Raw genomic sequence first — 15,327 nt, 5'->3', positions numbered from 1 at the left:
CGGTCACATTTTCAGGTTCTGCATTTGCCCACCACTGCGATATCGTCAAAGGACGATATTTCCCACGCAACCGTCTAACCAAGCCTCCAATGGGCGAACAATGCAGCGTTATCGTGGTCGTTGATGTCAGCGCTCGTGACCGTTCCGCGCGTTGCTTTGTCCGGCGCAAATTCAAAGCGTAGCCCATGCACTCGTATAAAATACGCTCCAGGACTCTACGTCCTGTCACAGCTGTTCCAGCTGCTGGTCTTCCTCCCTCACCACTACCCTCGCCCATCTCTTGCCTCCTACCCACCAATGCCTGCCATCACCTTTCGTGCGACAGAGGGGATGGTTTTGGGACTTCCTGACGAGGACGTACCGGCTCATGTCAAGCGCTATGCCATGTACTTGCCGAATGCAGAGGACTTTGCCCGAATCCAAGCAGAGATTCAGCTCGACACCTTAAGCCAAGAGGATGGAGACGACTCAGTATTGTCGATGGACAACTCGGTCATGTCGGTCGATGATGCGAGCTTCTGGGCTGCAAATGCCCTGGTGGCATTTCCCTCGTCGCAGCAACCAAGCGAAGCCAATTCAGGGCCCACACCAGCTCAATCCATTGCCAACCGCTATCGTGCTGGTCTTCCGATCGGTTTGGATTCGGCTCTCACCCTGCAGGCTGGCAGCGACACCAACTCATATGATATGCTAGAGGAAGTGGAAGAAACCTTTGCCCGAGAGCCATCGTTTGCACCACTAAACTTTGCTGTTCGTGCTCGTTTCTGCTCACAAAGTCTCAAACAGCTTGCCACCGTGGTATGTTACTGTCTTCTTATCGAAACTCCGCCGCTCACATTTGCCGTTAGCGCAAGGAATCTTTCGGGGAGCGTGGCACTGGCCTGCGGGAGGACGCCAGCTGCAGCCGTTCCGATTTTGCTCAGAATAGCAAGGCTTTAGTCTTTCACCAGCACATGCGTAACGTCTATGAAAAGTCTGTTCTGCGTCTCGGGTTGTTTGCCCCCATTACTTATTCTTTTTCTAGAAGCTGGAAGTGCGAGCCTTGTGGGGCGTTTTTTACTAAACGCTACGAGCTTACCGACCACCTCTGCACCTGCCCCCAAGCACTCATGGTGCAAGACATGTTCACTTCGCGGCCCAGCCCCGTCCGTGGTTCGTCGTCCCCCTGCTCAAGTCAATGACCAAGTCCTGAAGTCCGTTGCCAGAAACATTCAAGCGGGTTTTGTCAAAATTTACCTCCCACTAAGCCGTTGACTGCTTAACTGCTTGTGTCCTGGAATCATCCATATTCTTCCGCATACCGATATACCTACATAGAACCATACCCAGTTGTATCTCTACATAACTTTTCGATCAATAATTGTAGCTCTCTCTCACAGGGACACCTTGACAAATATGGTCAATCCTAAACAGACCATTGGCATTGGGAACATGCATGCCTAGTTTACTGAAGAGTTCTGTTTGGTGGTGCCACTATATATTTAGTCTTTTCCCTACTATTCCAGACACAAAGCCCGGGCCCATTTCGCTCGATGTTGGCTTTTGCGCAGATGGACAGCTCGCCGCGAATTGCACCATGGCGTAGTCTACAACATATAGTCAACATTGACCGACGATTTCTGTTTAGGTCCTCGTTAGCTAACTTAGATATAAACCTGAACCACCGTGACTCGAGGAACTGTCAGCTTGAGTGACTCCCTACTTAGCAGATCGACGTCGTATCGGTCGTAGCCTGTGAGCTGTTCCTAGGACTAGAGCTGACCATTGTAGTAGGATTGATGTGGTAGCACGTGATACATCGATACGTTACCCCGAGCCACCACCTCCGTCCGCCCGACCCACTCCATGTGGTGACGAGAGTGTTCTTCGTGCGCCGCTCTGCACGTTCGGTCCATGGGTGGCCATACCCATGTCTCCCATCCGCCTACCCTAGCGATCTGGCCATCGACTGTTGCCAGGTGTCACCAAGTACAAGTCCAGCAGAGTAGCAGTGCCATCGCAGTCTATCTACCATCATCCCCATCTACTTCCCGCACATCCAAACACCTTTCGGGACACCATCACAGTCTTCACAAGGGCTTTCGAGACCACCATCCATCGATCATCGACATGGCGCCATTCTGGGTCGACATTCATCACACTTGCCGTTTCGACATCCCACACATCCAACTCAGCAGATTTTAGCAGATTTAGCAGTATAGTGGTTTATAGTTGGGTTTCTGTGGGCACTGGAGTTCAGCAGGCGACGAGGACGTCGCCATTTCAGAAGGGGGCACCTGTAGTAGGATTGATGTGGTAGCACGTGATACATCGATACGTTACCCCGAGCCACCACCTCCGTCCGCCCGACCCACTCCACCATGTTGCTATCTTCGCTCGTAGTAGTTAAATTAGGTCCGTTCATATCATCATTGACAGTTATCTGCACACTCGAAACTACTTATGCGTCACTGGCACTCTTTCATCTGGCCAACGGTGAATCCGAGTCGTCGGCGATGCTCTATGATGTAGCAGGCTACTAAGTTGTTGTTGTTGTTACACGGTAATAATGCCTTCCCTAGGCCTGAGCAGCGAAGATAGACTTGACAGACTATGACAAATCTGCAAACTCACGTGGCACCATGTGTGAGTTGTGACTGTGGATGTCACCCTAGTAAACCTTCATTCTGAATCTGCAACTTGCAAGCAGTTCTCCCCGCTTTTGCTGAATATCAATAACCTGTAAGCTGACTGCAAGCGTCAGTGTCTTGCACTCAAACATAGACTAGTGTCACACTCAACGGTATTCCTCTATATATTTTCCTGGACTTTCGAGTCTGACGAGCAAGTGAACAGAAACTGCGCCGTCTTTTGCTTGATCTGAAAGGCGAGACATGTCAGTCCCAGAATAAACTACTACATTGAGCCATCTCCTTCGGATTTTCTATCAAAAGCAGTGGGATCCAATTTGAAAACACCGGTGGATCTTTCGTCGACTGCCACTGGCGACTCACTATCAGCCAATAAGTAATCATCAGCCAAAGCTCAAACGATAATCATTGATTGACATGAATCGATCTTTCGCCCGTAGATGAGGCCGCTTTCCGCGTCTACCAGGACATTCAAATCTCTCGTTAAGCACCTTTAACGCTCTCAAGTTGGATCTTTGACTCGGAAACCGTGATTTGCTTGTCTACAACGAGTAACGTCAGTCGCCGGCTTGAACCTCCAATCACACACAGTGCGTAAATCATCGCAAACAAAGCCGCCACCGACAGAATACAGTCGACAGTCATGAGGCCATTGCTTCTTACGCCTGTGTCGAAATCTTAGCTCGACGCGCATAGGTTTGCTCCCAAGTAGACCTTTTGCTGCCCTCTTCACGGAATCGGAACCGTCGCTTGCCATCTGTGCCATGTAGCACTTTGAATCTCCGACTGACGGTGTAATTTGGTTTCATGACTGCTAGCTGGGTGCTAGATACAAGCCGAGAACAAGGCAATGGGCTCTCGTAGGCTGATTTAAAAGGCAGAGACTCTTCCTTGGGCTGTAGAACACTCCCGAGCACTCGACCGTCTACGAGCATGTCGACAACACCTGCAACAAGATTGGTTTGTCTCACTTGTCGGCAAAACAAGATCAAGGTAAGAGGTCGCTCCCGGTTGCGCTCATCGACTGAGGGCAGAATGACATATAGTGCGTCCCCTCGTCACAAGAGCAATCGGCGCCCTGCGCTCGCTGCCTCAAAAAAGGACTGTACTGCCAGTATATGGCTATTCCAGACCCAACATCGTCGTCTTCCGCCCCAGCGACGCCGTACAACTACCAACCGACTCACAGTCCAGCGACCCCAGTCTCTCCGCAATTGCCCGCCTCAGCGCCAACGTCGCCTTACGTCCCTACCACAGGTGTCGACCGCTCCCGCTTCCGGCCAATCCTCCCCGTTCCCGTCCAAGCGCCAAGTCTTCCGCAGACGGGACCGCCGCCTGAGGCCAGTCACCCACGATATGCCGCGGGGCAGTATCCCGATCTGTCTCTCACCGGCTCGGATGGGCCACCCGACTACTATTTGAGGGCTTATTCAAACGCCCATCTCAACTCGAGTGAGCGGGAAGATGAGGGGCCTTATGGAGGCGGTTATTATCCCACCAGCGGAGGCCAGTATCGATATTAAGCAAAGCGGCCACGAATGTCAATGCCGAATGGACTACTTATTGGCAAACTTGAGATAGACCCCCGGAGAATTGCGCGGCGTAGAAGACAAGGAGAGTTTCTGGACTTGAGCTGCTAGACTTAGCTTACAGTAACAACTTATAATCAAATCATCATTCAACAAGTTGAAGCCTTGGTTTGTGTCGAATTTCCGCAGAAGACCAAGTAAATTTGACAACCATGATTAATATTCCTTCCCCACATTCACTAATGCCTCAAGTCCCATGGTTCACAACTTCTAAACCCTACATAGCTGCTAGTGGCAATTGTCTTGAATCTCCTTACATTAATTACCAGAAATGAGCAGGGGGGAATATCCAGTTAATACCTTTCGGAACCCAACAATGTTCTCCGCTCGGGCAGGAAGAAAGAAAAATAATGATAATTAGCTAGAATACACGATGTCCTATTCCCTGACTTAGATGTTTGTCTTGGACGTTGACTTGACCCTGAAAACACCATATAAGCAAAAGCATTACAGGACTGAGACGATGGACATACTCTTTGCCCTTGACTGTGCCCTTGGTGACGCCGGACTTGGAGCGGATGCCGGTGGGGAGGCCACCGATGGGGCAGGCAAAGTCGATGCGGCGCTCAAGCGTCGACATGTTGATTGAGCGGCGGGCTGGCGGTGGTGCGGCACTACCGAAACTGTTAGGACAAGTCTAGAAATGGTTCTCCACTCACTTCTCCTGGCCGGCTTGGTCACCGAAACATTTCTGTTTAAAAAGTCAAGCAAGATATCGTTAATCGGGAGTATGCAACTCACGCGGAAGAGCTGGAAGTTCTTGGTGAACAGCGACTTGCTGATGACCTTGTTGAAGAGGCCGAAGAAGGAGCCGTCAGCACCAACATTGACGTCGAGGTTGGCCGCGATGTTCACACAACCGCCGAAGGTGGCGGCCGGAGCGTCGCCAGCAGGGGCACTGTTAGAACTTGTCAGAATCGGGGTTTACTTGGAGAATGAAACCACTTACGCAGCATTGTCAGCGGGAGGTCTTGGAGAGAGTTAGAAGATGAATGAGACGGAGAGAAAGCACTAACGCTGGGTCTTGTCGGGCTTCAAGAGCAGCCTGGTCCTCGGTGACTTCTTCCTCAGTAACTTCTCCCTCGGCAACTTCCTCCTCGGTAACTTCCTCCTCAGTGACTTCCTCCTCCTCAGTTCCTTCAGCCGCGGCAGCATCAGCAGGGGCCGGGGCCGCAGGAGCTGGCGGAGCGGGTGCAGCTGGAAAGAGAAGCCTCAATATAAAGCACAAAGAATGGCTCGAGACATACCAGCCAGAGTGGGAGTGAAAGGAATGTTGTTGATCTTGGCAGAGAAGGCGGTAGCAGCCTGGACAGTGCGGTCGTTGGTATCAGTGTTCTTGAAGCCGGCAATGCATCCTCCACCGAACCCAAGAAGAGTCGCGACGTTGCAATTGGGCGCAGCAGTTCCCCGACCACATCCTCCCGCGCCGTTACTTTGGGCAACAGCTGGGCCAGCACATTTGCCGGTGGTGAAGCCACAGCACCCTTGTTGGCAGTCGGCGTCAGAGGCACAGTCGGCTGTGACGGTCTTCTTCTTCTCTTGGGCGGCGATCAGCTCGGCAATTGAATTACCGGCAGCCGGAGCGGCAGCAGATGGTGCCGGGGCAGCGGCCTTCGCAGCATCAGCCTTGGGGGCGTCCGCTTTGGGGGCATCCGCTTTGGGGGCATCAGCAGCTTTAGGAGCGGCCGCATTGTTGATAGCAGCGGGGTCGGGAACTTCGGCTTCAGTTGCCTCACCCTCGACACCCTCGGCACCACTTTGAGACTCGTCAGCTTGCCCGTCAGTTATATCAAGCAAATCACGAACGTTTCGTCAACGGTCTCCTCGGCAGTGCTGTTTTCGTCCAATCAACATCATGAAGAGGAGAATGTGAAGGAAACATACCCTTCTTCAGTAACTTCTTCCTCCCCAGCGACAGTCTCGCCTTCAGTGACCCTAAAAAGTCTCAGCACGCCGAAATTGGACCAAGAAAGAGAACTCACTCCTCCTCAGTCGCTTCTCCCTCGACGGTCTCCCCTTCGGTGACCCTAAGCCAAATTATGAGTATCAACAGCAGAAGGCAAGGACCAAACACGTACTCTCCCTCTACGGCAGCATCGCCAGCAGGGGCGGCGGCATTGTTGATACCAGTACCGTCAATGGAAGGAGGACTACAAACGACGTCAGCTAAAGAAAATCGGACACCAAGATGACATACGCAGCACCGCCGTTCTTGTCTTTCTGGATGGCGGCAGAAGCGGCAAGGTCGAGAGTCAGGTCGGCAGTGGCATCGAGCGCCAAGAAGACTTCTGCCTGGCCTTTACCACCGAGAGCGGAGATACCGAGGTTAAGAGCGGGTCTGACAAGGGCGGTGATAGTTCCCGTCGCTTGAATGTTGGGAGTGGCGCTCAGGCTCAAAGCTATGAAGACAAATAAGCATATCGCGGATGGGAATACGAGGAAAAAATACGCACGAGCATCACCAAGAGAGAGCTGGTTTTCCTGGGGAGCCCTCTTTGCGTCGGGAGGGAAAGCAATGACGACATCGTTCAAGTCGACAGCCATACCAACTTGCATGTCCATGGTGAGGTCAACGACACCGCTGAGTTGGGCATCAACGGTGAAGGTGGGACCGATTTCCAAGAAACCGGGGAAAACGAGTCCAGGGACACCGACGGTGAAGAGGGAGATGAGAGGGCTGGCCAAGGTACCCGAAATATCCGCAGTCATATCGACAGTTGCGCCAAGGCCACCCTTCATGACTGCGATAACGCTGAATTGCTTGATGCCAGGAGGGATAACGGTTCCTTCTGCGACAACGGAGAGCTTGGCTTGCATGTTTGCGTTGGCGTCCAAGTTGACGTTGATCGCAAGCGACTGGCCGAAGCATTGGAGGTTGGAGTTGAGCAGGTTGACTTGCTTGCTGAATGTGAGCGCGGGGAGATCGAAGCCTTTGTCGAGAGTGATGGTCTGGTTCGCGACAGCTAGCTACTGGTCAATAAAATGATATAAAATGCGCGGAAAGCACAAACCTTTGGCAGCGTCGATCACAACACCGGCCGCGTCTTTGATCTCTCCGACGACCTGAGTGGCGACGGTTTTAGCGGCATCACCAGCCTTCGTGGCTCCGTCTTTCACGGCCTCGGCAGCTTTCTTTGCGTCTTCGGCAGCCTTCTTAGCCTCTTCGGCAACCTTCTTGGCCTGCTCTTCCGCAACCCTCTTAGCATCTTCCGCAACCTTCTTGGCCTCCTCAGCAGCTTTTTCGGCAGCTTTCTTTGTCTCCTCGGCAGCTTTTTCAGCAGCCTTCTTGGTCTCGTCAGCAATTCTTTCCGCGGTCTTCTTAGCCTCCTCAGCAGCATTCTTAGCAGCGTCTCCGATGGCTAAAAGAAGTGTCAAATGAAACCATCAAACAGCATATAATGGGTCAAACCTCCAGCTGCATCCTTGATAGCTAATCGTTCCGTTAGCTTAACTCGAACTGTGCTTCCTTCAAAAAGTACATACCGCCAATTGGGTTGTCGAAGAATCCTCGTGCAATCTCACGGTGATGGTGGCCACGGGCGAAGGGAGCGTGTGTAGGCTTGAAGGCGCGTTCGGTGGACCTGCGCGCTTGCGAGCCAGTCTTGAACGAAGACATGTCGATACCGGGAACGTTAGCACCCTGAATAGCGAAGTTGACCATGCCAGTTTTGCTCCATTGTACTTCTTCGAAGTTGGTGTCGATGCGAAGGGCCTTGACAATTGGTGGGTTGCCGCTGCGACGGACAAGTCGTTTCTGGATGGACTCGGGAATCGACTGATCCTCAGGAACCCATGCCTTGGCGATACGAGCAAAAGCCATAGGACCACACTGTTGAGCTCATCAACGAAACGTGAGGCTGTGCTAGAATAAAGGACGGACGCTTTCGGGAAGTCGCACAAGCTTGTTGACGGCACCAATATTCTGGTACAAATGACCACACTTGGATGTTGTCTCTTCTGGGTCATTCTTGCAAACGAGACGGATGTTCTGGGCACCGGCTTTGGGGTCGCAGTCGAGGATCTCCCAGTCAGCCGCCTGAGTGATATCCGTGAGAGCATCGATGCCTCCCCACTGTCATAGTCTGAGACAAACAACTTATAATTAACTTGTGATCATTACGCACAACTTTCAAGGTACCGGATGCCTGGCCGGGAAGATCTGGACGATATAAGCCCCTGTCGTCCAAGTTACGAAAGCAACACACGCACCATAAGAGCAAGTCCCAGAGATACAAGGGACCGACCAGTCGTTCTTAGCTTGGACGCTAGACGCCACAAGCAAGGGGATTAAGGAAACCAGAGCCGTAGACAGCATGGTCGTGAATTTGATTTTTTCTCTTCTTCAAGAATGAATGCCGACCGGGGCGTTCGTTCGTTCGTTCGTTCGTTCGAAAAAGGCGAAAAAAGGCGCACAAGCGCGAACGAAGGAAATGAAGGGGAGGGGGGAAGAAGAAGAAGAAGAAAATGGGCCAGGGTGGGGGCGCCTCGATTTATATATCAAGGGCTTGGCGAAATCAACCGTTGTGAGGCTGGATCACCGCTTATTCAGTCGCCTATGTTTGAGGCTTGCGCTACTGTCAGGCCAGGTCCAAGATCGGACTGCAGCACCCTAATGTGCTGCATGGATAGCTCATAAGTATCGGATTCATTCTGAGGCCGAGCGATATGGGCCTAAATGAGCAGAGAGACTGGAAGGGAAGTGAAGATGTTGGGATGTGTGGACGGCTTCACTGACCTTCACCGCCACGTTTAGTACTGATGCCAAGTCAAACGGAAGGGATCGGAGGAAAGGAGTAACGGTATCGAGGGATTCGGCAAGCAAACTCAGCGCGTGCCGCGTTGCGGACCGCAGGATCGCCACTGTCGTTTGTTGGGAGGGAAGACGTGACCACGACGTCGCGTGACGATCGACCGATAATTCGTTGGCATCTGATAGATCTGATCCGGTAATCTGACAAAACGAGAAGTTATTATCTCAGGCTCTGTGCAGTGCGACCCGCAAGTTGTCGGAGATGTAGGCCTACCTGCTCACACTCAACCATCGGAATCTTGCCTGAGCCTCGTCGTCTTGCGCCTCCATTACGATGTCTTTAAATGATGTGGACCAGTGTGATTCACTCTTTTCCGAAAACAATGACTCGACTCTCACATTGGCATACTAGTATTCGCGGGCTGGCTCAACTGGAAATTGTTAGCGCAATAACTTGAACCTTGAATACTTACTGCCCAGTCTCGAGTAATCGATTCTACTCGGAAGTATTTGCTTCTTCAACTGGTACGTTTAGGACAAGCTCGGGCGCCGTCGGCCTCCAAGGCAGATTGACTCAAGGTTGAGTGTCAGCTCAGTCCGACCACTATAACGGTCCATCCTGGTTGCATCTCCAGAGTCAAGTTTCGATCGAATGGTACGCTTTATAGCGCTCACCAAGACCAAACCGCTCCCGAGTACTTACCATCGGCGCGTTCACATCTCAGGCAGACAAATGACGAAACAAAGTCTCCAGCGACATTGACAAGCACAAGGACCAGAGGCTACCAACAGCGGAAGCTGTTCTTCAAATCATGACACAGAGTGATTGAGCACAAGAGCGGGCCCGGGGCGAGAATCCTCTGTTAGACGATCGCGCGATCCGTGTCTCCAGACCCTTGCTGATCTTGTCAGTGAACTTTGCAGCTGCTGAGCCAGCACTGCACGCAGTAGTTAGTCGCGTCATGTCACACGTAGTCACATCCATCCGAGTTTGCTTCTCACCAAGCGCTGCGAGCCTTGGGCATCTCCAACTTGTTACCACTGAGAGCCTATTTTCTAGTCGCGATAGGATTCAAAACAACAATTCAAAGCAACAAATATCGATACAAGACGGTATAGTATGGTAGTACACTGGTCCTTAGTAGCAGTACAACAACAAAAGATAAGTTACCCAAAGCTAGCGTTGCCAGGCTCCCCCACTCCACCACCTCTTGTCGGCCCCTCTGACTTGCCACTCAGCAATGCCCATGTCGCTGGCGACATAGATATTCGCGCCAGACGGGTCAAAACACGCTCCGGCGAGGTCAGCTTCCAGCTCGCTGCCTGACCTTGACCTTGACCGCATGCCGTGTTGCTGCAGCACTCGCCGGACCTCCTGCTCAACAGCATGGTCCCCCAAAGGCGGAATGACAAGCACATCCTCGTCGCCGTCTGTCTCGCTGGCGATCGCAACTCTGAACGTTTCTTCCAGCGTACTGGCGAATCGGGCTGCTACTGCAGAGGCCGGAGACATCGGCCTCGTAATCGGCTCGAACCGCGGCATCTCGATAATCTCCTCTCGCTCAAAAGTCCGCGCATCGACGACATGGACCAGCGATGTGTGTTCAGTAAACATCATCAACTCGCGTTCTGGCCGTCCGCCGAATTTGACAGCTCTCGTGCTCCAGCCAGGCCCTCGGCTCTTCCAGTTGCTCCAGTCTTGTGGGTCCCATGCCATGCTGGCATTGCCGCCGCGACTCTTATCAGTGTGGAACACTTTGAGGGGACGGGTGCTCCTCACATCCCAGATGGCCACAAAACCTTCTTGGGAGGCAACAGCATATTTGCTGCCATCGGCGGAGAATGCGGTCGAGAAGGACGCGACGAGTGCAGGAGAAGCATTGGGATTTGGCGGAGTCGGAGGTAAAGTGAGCGTGGCGATTGAAGTCGCCGTAACATAGCCACCGCCGGTGAGACGATGGAGGTATATTTTGGAGGAGTCTCCAACAGAAAGCAATGTCCTCCCATCTGGTGATATAGAGGCTGCAAAGATTCAGTGACCTGTTGCACCTGCTTTGTTGCACCCACAATGGTTAATTGGCACGTTCATGTGAACTGAACCAACTTGAGCGATGCCTGCAGGCCGCGCGCGAATAGGGACATCGAAAAACATGACACAGCGGTCGTTGTTGCTGACTGCCATGCGTGGCTCGATGCTGCTCTCGGGGGAATCGGTCAGGCTCAAGGACGTGAGCAAGATGGAGTTGTTTATAGAGCCGTCCAGGTGTGTGCTGAATTGCCAGTCAACGCGGTTGTTGGAGTCCCTGAGCAATGATAAATGAACTTCGGCATCTTGTCCACCCGCCGCAAGTAAAGTTTGGTTGGTGTCAGGGATCGACAGGGAAGAAAGGGTATTGGGGACAAAGGCGAGCTCTACAAGAGTACGTGGGGGCTCGGACGGTTTGCGCACATTGACTTCTTTTATGGACTTGTCTTGGACATAGTTGACTACGCCCTGCTCGCGAGGACAAACAATCAAGTCACGTAGTTGTCTGTAAGAAGTGAGTAGAAAGAGGCCAAAGTTGCGGTAACGCACACATGGCTAATTGTAACGTCTGTTTGAATAGTTGAAGATGGGGCTGGTGAGCTCAGCAGAGGCGGGTCTTTCGCCATCGTCGTCAGTGACGACGAAGGTGATTGGCGTTTTGTCACAGGTTCATCTCGGACCGGATCCCGGCATAACATCGGTGACGTGTTTTAGTCCTGGAGACTCAAGCTTTCTCCTTATTGCTCCAACTCGTTACAAACTGTACCTCGGTCCACTTCATACCAAGTGTACGGGGAATAAAGTAGTAGTAATACACAATCGGCCATCCAATGGGTTACTTAGGTGACTTTATATGAGCAGCTTGGATACGGAGGAGATGCTGGAAAAGGGTCATCAGTCTTGAGCAGCCAGGTTAGAGCATGAGACGCACAGTTTACTCTGGATGGTACCCTTAGTGATGCTTGATTTGCCAAGCGAGCCAATGGGACAGCTCAGGTTAACGCGCCGCTCAAGCGACGTACGCTTATCGAAGGGAGAAGTAATATCGCGTCGAGCAGCGCTGGAAGGATCTTCAGTGTCCCAAAGAACAGTCCACAAAAGGTTACGTACGTAGCATCAGCCGGGGCAGTCGCCGTTGCTTGGTCGCCAAAGCATTTCTGCGCCATTTAAGATCAAAGAACGTGAACTCGAAGCCAGACGCACATCGAAAATCTTGAAGTCCTTGTTGAACAAGGGAACACTGGCGAGTTGGTTGAAGAGCCCGAAGAAAGAACCATCAGCGCCAACATTGACATTGACGTTCGCTGTAACATTCACACAACCACCAATCGAGGGGGGAGTAACGGTGGTCGTCGATGCGCGACCGGCGAGGCTTCTCGCCTCCGCCGCTGGAGCTTCGGCACTGAAAATATCAGACGTGGGACAATGAACAAGAAAGAAGGCACCAACTCCGGGTCCTCAGCAGTTTCGTCTGTCTCGTCAACCGCCTCATCAGCCTCAGTAGTCTCATCTTCCTCTGCGTCAGCTGTCTCCTCATCGGCTTCCTCAGTTCTGGAATCAACATCAATCTTTTTGAAAGGTCGCGGAAATAGGAAACGCACCCATCAGTTGTTCTATGATAATGTAACCGGTGAGCTTGTGGCGGGGCTATAACAGAGAATAACGCACTCGGTAGCTGCGCCCCCATTCTTGTCCTTCTGTACAGCTGTTGAGCCGTCAAGAGCCATCGTCAAGTCGGCGGTAGTGTCGACAGCAAGGAAAACTTGCGCCTCTGCTTTACCCCCGAATGCGGAGATGCCTAGGTCAAGTTGAGGACTAAGCAGTGCAGTCAAGGTGCCGGTTGCTTGAACGTCCGGAGCAGCATTGAGAGTCAAAGCTTGGGATATAATCAAAACAAATAGAGCACAGCATATACGAGTAAACTCACGAGCATCGCCGAGAGAGAACATATTACTTTGTGGGGCAGCCTTCTTGTTTGGCGGGAACACGATCCTTGTGTTGTTCAGGTCGAGGGCAACACCGACGTTCATGTCCATGGTGACATCCATAGTTCCGCTGACCTCTGCATTGACTTTGAAGGTGGGACCGATCTCGAGAATCTTGGGGAAAACGAGCCCGGGGATGCCAATCTCAAAGACAGGAATGAGACCAGAGTCTATGGTGCCACTGATGTCCGCCGTCATATCAATCGTTCCCCCAAGTTTTCCGTTCATGACAGCGACGACATTGAACGACGCAATCTTCGTGAGGGTGCCACTAGCGGTGACGGTCAGAACAGTCTTCACATCGGCATTAGCGTCCATGTTGACATTGAGCGAAAGCGATTTGCCGAAGCATTGGATCGCGGAGTTGACCAAATTGACGTTTTTGTCGAATTTGAGTGGAGGGGCATCGATTGACTTGCTCGCAGAAAAGGGTGTTGTCGCAACAGCTGGATAAGTGTAAGTCTCACTTCACAAGAAGAGTGAGAACACACATTTGGCAGCAGATTCGACTTTGGTCGCAGCACCTTTAGCTTTGGAAGCAGCATTTGTCGCGACATCTTTGGCCTTGGACGCAGCCTTTGTTGCGACACCTTTAGCTTGTGTTGCAGCTTTGGTCGCGGCATCTTTGGCCTTTGTTGCAGCCTTTGTCGCGGCATCTTTAGCTTTAGTTGCAGCCTTTGTTGCAGCGTCTTTGGCTTTAGTTGCTGCATCTTTCGCAACCGTTCCAGCCTTTTTGCCCGCATCTTCCGCCTTGGCTAATCCTGATTAAAAGCCGAATATGGGTGAAGGAAACACGCACCAGCAGCTTTGGTAGCAGCAGAGGTTGCTGCACTGGTGGCTTTAGCTTCACCGGCTATAAGATACCTCGTCATTTTGTGCGTTTGGGGGATTCAGTCGCATACCTTTCGCAACGCTCTTGACATCATTAGCTGCATTGTTTACGCCGTTCTTGATTGCTAGTCACCGGTCTGAGCACAGAATTGAGAGAGAGCTTGATGAAACGACATACTGCCAAGCGGGTCGTTGAAAAATCCTCGTGCGACTGCCTCCGTAAACTCAACTTGCCCAGACTTGACCGACCTTCGTGAATTGAACCTCCGCGCTTGCGAGCCGGTATTGAAGTTTGACATATCCATTCCCGGAACATTCACTCCCTGAATGGCAAGATTGACTGCACCGATTTTGTTCCAATCAACAGCATCGAAGTTGGTGTCGATACGAAGTGCCTTCACAACCGGCGGGGTGTTGCTACGGCGGATAATGCGTTTTTGTATTGATTCAGGAATAGATTGGTCGTCCGGAACCCATGCGTTGGCAATCCGGGCAAATGCCATAGGCCCGCACTGCCCTCCGCGCGTTTCAGTAACTAGGAGTTTAGAATAGAGAACCACGCACGCTTTCAGGGAGACGGACGATCTTGTTCACGGCACCGATGTTTTGGTACAAGTGCCCACATTTCGAGTCGGTTTCGTTGGGGTCGTTCTTGCATACGAGGCGAATATCTTGCGCAGCCGAGTTGGAATCACAGTCGAGAATCTCCCAGTCGGCGGCTTGAGTAACGTCCGTGATGGCATTTACGCCTCCCCACTGTAGAGATGTTGAGAGGCATCCACGAAGAAAAATCAATCCTTACAATCTTGAGTGAACCAGAAGAAGAGCCGTTCGGGTCAAGATCTAAGTCATAAGAAGCGGTTCATATGGAAGTACTGAGACGCACCATAAGAACACGAGCCGGTAATACAAGGCACACTCCAGTCGTTCTTCGCGAGAACATTCGTAGCGGCAAGCAGAGGGATGAGAGAAACCAGAACGGGAGACAACATAATAAAATTCGTGTGTAATTGGAACGAAATGCCGACCAGGGCGTTGTGGGGTCCAACAAAAAGAATGGACCTGCCGGTAAGAAGGAAAAAGACGGAGGGAGAAGAAAAATGAATGGGCGGGAGACTCTATCTTGTTTATATTCGGGTGGAGCATTGGTACTAATCAGCGGTTGCGGAGTCGTCAGAGACGAAAATAGCCCTGGTTGAAACGATTAGGTGGGTGTTGAATGGTTCTGGTTGAATTGGCTGTCCATTCGGCGCCGTTTGCAGCCGTGCCGCATCACGTGACGATTGATCGGCGTATCCTCGAAACATAATACGAAGCACTGTAGCTATCACCAAATAGTCCTAAACCTCTGGCTTAAAATCACATCCAACCCACGAGTCCGTATCTCTGCCACCAAATCGCGCGACACATGAGAGCCAGGCAGTTCCACCCACAGTTGGCGCCATGTGTCTTTCCGAGCTTCATATAGCTGCAGTACAACATCCTTATAGAGATCCCACCGTCCACGGACTGCCAT

The 15,327-nt window shown here is 51.9% G+C and overlaps 5 protein-coding genes across 5 annotated transcripts; 2 read left to right on the top strand and 3 right to left on the bottom strand.

The window, feature by feature from the left end:
• Positions 1 to 123: 123 nt before the first annotated feature.
• On the top strand, positions 124 to 1,246 carry MIND_00285100 (Proline racemase; the record flags this gene model as incomplete). Its single annotated transcript, XM_037359717.1, has 4 exons — positions 124 to 798; positions 849 to 973; positions 1,025 to 1,152; positions 1,206 to 1,246. 4 exons carry the CDS (start codon positions 124 to 126, stop codon positions 1,244 to 1,246), a joined length of 969 nt encoding a protein of 322 aa, XP_037224812.1.
• A 2,317-nt stretch (positions 1,247 to 3,563) lies between these two features.
• On the top strand, positions 3,564 to 4,153 carry MIND_00285000 (Zn(2)-C6 fungal-type domain-containing protein; the record flags this gene model as incomplete). Its single annotated transcript, XM_037359716.1, has 2 exons — positions 3,564 to 3,623; positions 3,677 to 4,153. 2 exons carry the CDS (start codon positions 3,564 to 3,566, stop codon positions 4,151 to 4,153), a joined length of 537 nt encoding a protein of 178 aa, XP_037224811.1.
• A 456-nt stretch (positions 4,154 to 4,609) lies between these two features.
• On the bottom strand, positions 4,610 to 8,534 carry MIND_00284900 (uncharacterized protein; the record flags this gene model as incomplete). Its single annotated transcript, XM_037359715.1, has 19 exons — positions 4,610 to 4,640; positions 4,693 to 4,833; positions 4,879 to 4,910; positions 4,961 to 5,117; positions 5,169 to 5,189; positions 5,236 to 5,416; positions 5,467 to 5,975; positions 6,026 to 6,052; positions 6,104 to 6,154; positions 6,202 to 6,246; positions 6,298 to 6,369; positions 6,417 to 6,618; positions 6,673 to 7,182; positions 7,231 to 7,578; positions 7,629 to 7,649; positions 7,703 to 8,048; positions 8,100 to 8,291; positions 8,344 to 8,378; positions 8,429 to 8,534. 19 exons carry the CDS (start codon positions 8,532 to 8,534, stop codon positions 4,610 to 4,612), a joined length of 3,027 nt encoding a protein of 1,008 aa, XP_037224810.1.
• A 1,612-nt stretch (positions 8,535 to 10,146) lies between these two features.
• Positions 10,147 to 11,693, bottom strand: MIND_00284800 (DUF2415 domain-containing protein; the record flags this gene model as incomplete). Its single annotated transcript, XM_037359714.1, has 3 exons — positions 10,147 to 10,991; positions 11,037 to 11,500; positions 11,545 to 11,693. The coding sequence occupies 3 exons, from the start codon at positions 11,691 to 11,693 to the stop codon at positions 10,147 to 10,149; spliced, it is 1,458 nt and encodes a 485-aa protein (XP_037224809.1).
• Positions 11,694 to 11,844: 151 nt separating this feature from the next.
• On the bottom strand, positions 11,845 to 14,893 carry MIND_00284700 (uncharacterized protein; the record flags this gene model as incomplete). The annotated part of the gene is made up of 15 exons (XM_037359713.1): positions 14,698 to 14,893; positions 14,614 to 14,654; positions 14,376 to 14,567; positions 13,990 to 14,323; positions 13,883 to 13,936; positions 13,780 to 13,833; positions 13,472 to 13,735; positions 12,923 to 13,426; positions 12,664 to 12,871; positions 12,597 to 12,608; positions 12,445 to 12,546; positions 12,199 to 12,397; positions 12,106 to 12,152; positions 11,927 to 12,055; positions 11,845 to 11,875 (listed from the first exon to the last, which is right to left on the bottom strand). Exons 1-15 carry the CDS (start codon positions 14,801 to 14,803, stop codon positions 11,845 to 11,847), a joined length of 2,277 nt encoding a protein of 758 aa, XP_037224808.1. The 5' UTR covers positions 14,804 to 14,893.
• Positions 14,894 to 15,327: the final 434 nt, after the last annotated feature.

The sequence above is a fragment of the Mycena indigotica genome, assembly GCF_014461135.1.
Source record: "Mycena indigotica strain 171206Taipei chromosome Unknown Mind.scaff0002, whole genome shotgun sequence".
Classification (NCBI taxonomy): Eukaryota; Fungi; Basidiomycota; class Agaricomycetes; order Agaricales; family Mycenaceae; genus Mycena; species Mycena indigotica.
This window is presented reverse-complemented; position numbering and strand designations above follow the sequence as displayed.